Raw genomic sequence first — 6,816 nt, 5'->3', positions numbered from 1 at the left:
TTCCATTCAATTAATAAATATTATAATAATAATAATAATAATAATAATAATAATAATAATTTAAATATTCCAACAATGGGTTACGCAGCCTTTCAGAGCTAGCGTAAGGCATCTTGACGATGCCAATGTTCAAGGAAGCATCCAGTCATGTGCTAGTTAGGGGAAAGGCATCTCGAAGATGCCAACGTTTTGGCCCGTGTACTTTTTTTGCCTCATTTAAGTTTTTTATCCCACTGACTTTTGCTTAGAAAGCTTTTTAATGAGACACCAATTATGGTACGGTCATCCGTCACTTGAGCCATGCCTGAAGTCATGGAAGTCCTCTTAAGGAGTTTTGACGTTCTACCCATGGCGATTACCGATTTTTCTAGGTCATCCATGTAAATAGCATACCTTTATTTTTGAGAGAGACAAAGACGAGACATTGACATGGAGTCCCTGTGATTACCTAACTGAGCAATTTATGAACATCCAAAGAAGAGTGTTACAAGAAATTTTATGTCCGTCCTCCAATTGATGTAGCTGTTGTAACCACTAGGCTATTAATTCCTCAAATAACTATTCATTTCTCAAGTAAATGTTATAATCCATTGTGTGGCTTAACCGAACTCCCCTCCCCATAGTATAAAAATATCGATATACTAAAAAAAAAAAAAAAAAAAAAAAAAGGTAAATGTTAGAACCATTAAGCCATTGATTCCTCAAATAAATTGCTCATTCATTCCTCAATTGATTGTAACACTTGATTCCCTTTATTAAATTAGTCACATCACTATATAAAAATGACTAATGCTTCACATTAAAACATACTACAAAAAAATAAAAATAAAAGTTCAAATAGAATTATCTCATTCTCTCTCAAATTATTTCCTCCATCATTTTTTTTTCTTTTTATTTGTTCAATAATCAATATTAAAGACTTCCCAACCAGATCGCTTCAAGTCTGTAGATAACATAATTAAATTATTTTAATTTCCGAAAAGTCAGATTCCCATTTGGTTTGGCGTCCTCCCACTCGGCGATTCCATTTATTTCTACAATTAATCATTAATTTAATAAAATCTCAGATGGCGTTGAAACTCGCCAAGCCATACAGATACAGTCGCCACCCTTTTTCTCTTCCCGGTACAATCGACCTTACTTCCCGGTCCAGTTGATTTATCATTTGGTTGTTCTCGTTTCTGACTCCAGAAAGAAACTCCGTTCGAAACGTTTCAGAGCTCAGGGCGGTCTCGTTTTGTTTCCGACTTAGAAAGAGGAAGAAGAGCACAGAAGCAGCAGCAATGGCGCCCAAGAAGCGGCAGCTGCCAGGCGTCGACGAGAAACTGCAGAAGCTTCTGGATGCAAACATGGATGAAGCTCCCGCCAGAAGGCGCGCTCGTGAGGCCTTCAAGGAAATTCAGCTTGGGATTGACCACTTTCTGTTCAAGGTATTTTGTTTGGCTGTTTTTCTCTCTGTTTACTTATGGTATTGGTAAAGTGGACTTTTTATTCATTATTTTTTGTGGGATTGTTTTATTTAGATTGAGTTGTAGGTGGCCAAGTTCGCTAGTGGAGTGTGTTCGGCCTGCACCTAAGTTTGAATCCCGCTAAGTAATTTAGATTAGATTAGAATATAGCTCGAAAATTTCGTGCACGTTGTAATCTGTTTGAGTGTAATTGGGTTTTGTAGTGGGTTGGTGATGATTGACACGGAAAATTGTAAATGGGTCAATGAGAATAAGTGGTTGGGAGGAATGGATGCACTATTTTTAAAAGTAAATTATTATTATTATTATTATTTTTTTTTTTTTTTTTTTAACATTGACATTATTATTGCTGCTCAGAAAAATTGTCCCTGAGTTTGTTTTCGGTACAGTCTTGCAGTCCACACACGGCCGCACGAACCGCTACTGAAACTTGCTATTTATACTATTTTGCTTTGATTTTTTCGGTCGTGTTTCTTAAATGGTAGTTCGAGTTCAGGATGTTATGTAATTGTTAAGGGGTTGCAGACATTTTTTAATTTTAGTAATGTTTATTGTTTTATTTTTTGGTTAATTTGCAGACACCAACTGATGGATTGAAAATGGAGGAGGTAATAACTCTTTTACGATGGTAATCAACTTACATTGTCGTACTTATGTCATTTCAAGTTTCTCCGCTTACCTATAATTAAGTTAAGCGATCATGTAACATGCTAGGATACGTTATTCATAAGCATTGGGCCCCTGTTTTAGATTTCCAAAGTTTCTGCGGTCTATTTTTCGTTTGAAGATGATCACAGCAAATTCTTTTGTGTAGTCATATGAGGTGAACTCCAGGGGACTGGAGATCTTCTGCAAGAGTTGGCTTCCAGCGACATCTCGTCCCAAGGCAATAGTGTGTTACTGTCATGGCTACGGAGATACTTGCACTTTTTTCTTTGAAGGCATGTAACCTGTGATGAGAGTATTTGCTGACCAAATTTCTGCGTTTGACATGCTCCTTTGTGGAACCTAATCATTTCATGATATCTACAGGAATTGCAAGGAAGCTGGCATCAAATGGGTACGGAGTTTTTGCAATGGATTACCCTGGCTTTGGTCTCTCCGAAGGCCTTCATTGCCATATTCCCAGCTTTGACCGACTTGTAGATGATGTCATTGAGCATTACTCCAAAGTCAAAGGTATGCTAAATATATATTAACCTTCCTGTTAGAACTTTCTAATGTGAGTCAGTGAGAAGTATGGACCTGGAAATCTGAGTGTCAAATGAACTCTAATGGGGTGTTTGGATGACGGATTTCCAAGTACCAAGGGATTAGGATACATTGGTATGAAATGCACTAGAAAATATTAGGTAGAGGGATTGAAACTGCTCTAAATATGAAAAATTAATTTGCTCACTCATGACCTCCTCCAACCCTAAAAAATTAGCAGATGAAAAGTGATGTCAAAAACCAAATTCAGGGAAAGTTTTATTCATGACGTAATGTAGCTCTTCTCAGCTACTTATTCTTTTGTACTTTGCATCTGAAATAGAGAATTAAACTTCTTGGTTGCAGGGCCGGCCCTGAGGGAGTGCAGTGGTACACCCCACAGGGCCCTAATTTTTAAAGGCCCCCGAGTGTATACATACTATATATATATTTTTGTACAGCAAGAAAACAGGATATGCAATTAGCACAAGTGGTACTCGCTGCGCAACATTTGCGCTATGGTACAAGTTAAAAAATAATAATAAAAAAAAAAAAACACCCAAAAAATTCAAAACTAGGTGCTCTTTGATGCAGGAAATGCATATCCACCTACCACATGATCATATGTTTTTAAAATTTATGTGCTGAAACTATTTTATAGGAAAAACTAAAAAAATAATTTGTAACTTCTTTTCATGGTTCTTAGTGAGAGTTTCAGTTAAAATTTCTCACAAGGCCCTCAAAATTTCAGGGCCAGCCTTGCTTGGCTGATGATAGATCTTTTTTCTTTTTTTTTTTTTCACCCCATGGAACAATCAAGTGATAGACTAAATGATATGTCTGGTCTGTCTGTTCCTTGAACAAGAAAATAGACAAAACGCCATCTTCATTTCAATTGTTAATATTTACAAACTTTGGTTTGGAGCGCAGAGCAGCCTGAGTTACGTACACTCCCGACCTTTCTCTTTGGACAGTCCTTGGGTGGAGCTGTAGCACTGAAAGCTCACCTAAAACAACCTAGCGCATGGAATGGCGCAATACTAGTTGCACCAATGTGCAAGGTAAATTCCATAACTTTGTTGAGTTAGCATTAGGAAGAAGATTTTTCTTTAATTTTCACCTTCGTTCACTTAAAGGTGTAAATTTGTTTTTTGTTTTTTTTTTTTTTTTTTTGTAGATTGCAGATGACATGGTTCCACCATGGCTACTAACACAAATCCTGATTGGTGTGGCCAAGTTCCTTCCAAAGCAAAAATTGGTTCCACAAAAGAATCTGGCTGAGGCAGCATTTAGAGAGTTGAAGAAAAGAGAAATGGTTAGTATCTTTTCTTTGATGAATAGTTTCAAGTAGTGAAAACATGGAGGGTCTTATGTCCATAAGATGGGTGGTAATGCTAATTTACTAGCTTTCTCAAGTTGTGCTAATTAGTTATCCATGCCATGATTTGATGCGTCATTTCTTTTTAATCTTCTTGCAGAAGTTGTGGCTGATAATTTGTTCATTTTCCTGAATGCAGACAGCCTATAATGTTATTGCTTACAAGGATAAACCACGGCTGGAAACTGCTCTAGAAATGCTCCGAACTACTGAAGAGATAGAACACCAATTGGAAGAAGTATGCCAATCCATGACTCCTTTTTTATTACAGTTAATTTCTAAGCCAATTGAACCACCATTTTTTGATTGCATCAAGTTCTATCCACTATGTTCAGTGTGAACCTTTCCCCTTAATATGTAACGCCTATTGCTGCATATTCCGTAATCTCTTCTTTGTTCTTTCTGGTGGTTAACAGTTCCGGTGTCTACATAACTAGGTGGTAATTCTTATTAAGTTTAACCCACAGATGTTTGGTTGCATCTGAAGTAACTTTAACCCATTACAGTTTGTCTGGATTACAAATCCAAAAAGGAAATAAATACGACTTTAATATTTACATATATAACCTACTGCTCTTTTAGATTATGATCTGTGATATGAAGTAGCAGTAGCACAGGACAAATACACCACATTTCCATGGACCATTGATGATGTGTTTTCTTAGAAACCATTTTTCTGATCCAGTTTGACATGACGCTATTTGGTTTAGCTTCTGCTTATTGAGGTTCAGGTTGGGCTTCATTTCTTTTAGACCAATGAAGATCAGTGGTATTGCACTCAGATCCAACCTGAGTCTTGCTTGCAGACCCCTTTTTGACTCTAGAACCAAGATGTACTAATTAGGACCTTCACAGCCAGTAAACCTATGTTAGGTATCTTTCTGTCAACAAAACCCTACACATCATTTCTGAAATTTCCACTAGATTCAATATATGTTAGTTGAACGCAAAACTGTCCGAAAAGTTTGTAAAATGTTGAAACAGAATCTAACAGGTCGTGGTAGTTTCTTATTCTTTGGGGACAGTGCAGGGGACTGGACAACCGGTGTTAGTTGGCTCTGTCTTTTCAACAAAGACACAATTTTATTTCAAATTTTAGATATTATGTTTTACGGTTTACCCGAAAAGTTCAGTGTATTTCAGTATAATTTAGCAGCAGTAGCATATAGAATTCTAAATTTATTAGGTCACTTCTAATAAATTTCATTACAGGTCTCTCTTCCATTATTAATCCTGCATGGAGAGGCTGACATTGTAACTGATCCATCTGTAAGTAAGGTCCTGCACGAAAAGGCAAGCAGTTCCGACAAGAAGCTCATCCTTTACATGGATGCCTATCATTCCCTTTTGGAGGGTGAGCCAGATGAAATGATAATTCGAGTTTTTAGCGACATCATTTCATGGCTTAATGAGCACAGCGAAAAACTAACAGGCAGCTAACTTCTCCGTGTGCATTTGAGGGCACCCGCATTCATGTTCTTGACGTGTATTTGAGTAAAAGGGTAGGGAAGGGGAAGAATAAGAAGCACTGGATGAGTGTCTATTGTGAATGTACTGATTTTTTGCTGAATAACATTGGATTATTGTATTATTTATGGCACACAATTCAAATAAATTGTGTCTATTTCTCCATTTTCCTAAGGGAGGCTGGAGCTTTTGTAATTTTTTCCCTCATGCTTGGTGAATAAAATTTTAACTTCTTGTAGAAGTTATTATAGTTAGTTTATTTACTGTTTGATTTAATTAGTATTTATTTGATTAAAACTGGAATTTTATTTTATCAGAACCTGTATTGGATTGTAGCCTTGAGGAATGGAGGACCAGTTCTTTGCTAGAAGAGTGAATGTTATCCATCCATTTGAAAAAAAAATACATATATGAATTGTCATTTTCTTCTTTTGTCCTCTTAGAAAGGTACAAACAAATGCAGTCCAAGTGGGCTGTGGGGAATGTGGCTTTCTTACCCAGAAATGTGTTACACAACGACACCGCTGTATTCCAAACCAATAACGAGCTACCATATGCTTGATTTTTTTACGTGGCAGTGAATAATTAGTTTGGAATATTGTAGATGTAAATTTCCGTCGTCTACAGTTCGGACGAAAATGCACCTGCAAACAATCAATACCTTTGATCAAAGACTTAAGCCTCACAAGCCCATGAGGTTTTTTTTTGGGGGGGGGGGGGGGGGGGGGGGGGGGGGTGTTAGGTCAACGGATCTCCGATGCCTAAGTTAGTTTCTTTGAGAGAGTAAAGTGTTTAAGGCTTTTTAGGGTTGCAAAAGCCCCTTCAATTTGGTAGAATGTGGGGTATTTATAGGGCTAGGGCCGGCCATATAGGGTTTAATGGAGAAATATTCTCTAAATATTCTCAAGATATTTAATAGGAGATAATAGGGTAATAATCCTTAATTGAATTAAATTAGGATTACTTACTTGATTGGAGTCAATATTCAATTAGGAATGTATTAAAGATAGGATTTGGATAATTAATCCTTATATTTAATTCCTTGCCAATAGTGGGTGAGCTGTGGCCAATTGTGTTCAACTGCTGAATCTTTCAGGAATGTGAGCAGCGCGTGGGTGCATCTGAGAAGCCTGTCCATTTATTGAGGGCAATCTTGTCCTTCTTGAATAAAAGTTTATGTGTCACCTCTAGAATTTTTTGGGATCATTTTAGGCTCCACAAATGCCCCTATAGCTACAGTGCTACTCGCATGGAAAGGGCAATAGGTGTAGAAATCCCAAGCTGCTTGATTTGTAGAGTTGTTACCCAATT

The 6,816-nt window shown here is 37.1% G+C and overlaps 1 protein-coding gene across 1 annotated transcript; it reads left to right on the top strand.

The window, feature by feature from the left end:
* Window positions 1–806: 806 nt before the first annotated feature.
* Window positions 807–5,759, top strand: LOC137740312 (caffeoylshikimate esterase). Its single transcript, XM_068480174.2, has 9 exons — window positions 807–1,125; window positions 1,219–1,430; window positions 2,048–2,077; window positions 2,284–2,410; window positions 2,502–2,648; window positions 3,591–3,721; window positions 3,838–3,975; window positions 4,178–4,276; window positions 5,251–5,759. The coding sequence occupies exons 1-9, from the start codon at window positions 1,068–1,070 to the stop codon at window positions 5,476–5,478; spliced, it is 1,170 nt and encodes a 389-aa protein (XP_068336275.1). The 5' UTR covers window positions 807–1,067; the 3' UTR covers window positions 5,479–5,759.
* The last annotated feature ends 1,057 nt before the right edge of the window (window positions 5,760–6,816 follow it).

This window comes from Pyrus communis, chromosome 9, assembly GCF_041283825.1.
Source record: "Pyrus communis isolate YQ-2024b chromosome 9, ASM4128382v1, whole genome shotgun sequence".
In the NCBI taxonomy this organism is placed as follows: domain Eukaryota; kingdom Viridiplantae; phylum Streptophyta; class Magnoliopsida; order Rosales; family Rosaceae; genus Pyrus; species Pyrus communis.
The sequence above is the reverse complement of the archived record's forward strand: the minus strand, read 5'-3'. Positions and strand labels throughout refer to the sequence as shown.

Excerpts from the sequence above, each read along its gene's own strand:
- LOC137740312 (XM_068480174.2), top strand. The coding sequence starts at position 1,068 with ATGGCGTTGAAACTCGCCAAGCCATACAGATACAGTCGCCACCCTTTT. Across the intron at positions 1,126-1,218 it reads CCACCCTTTTTCTCTTCCCG|AGCTCAGGGCGGTCTCGTTT; the intron begins GTACAATCGACC and ends GAAACGTTTCAG. Across the intron at positions 1,431-2,047 it reads TTGACCACTTTCTGTTCAAG|ACACCAACTGATGGATTGAA; the intron begins GTATTTTGTTTG and ends GTTAATTTGCAG.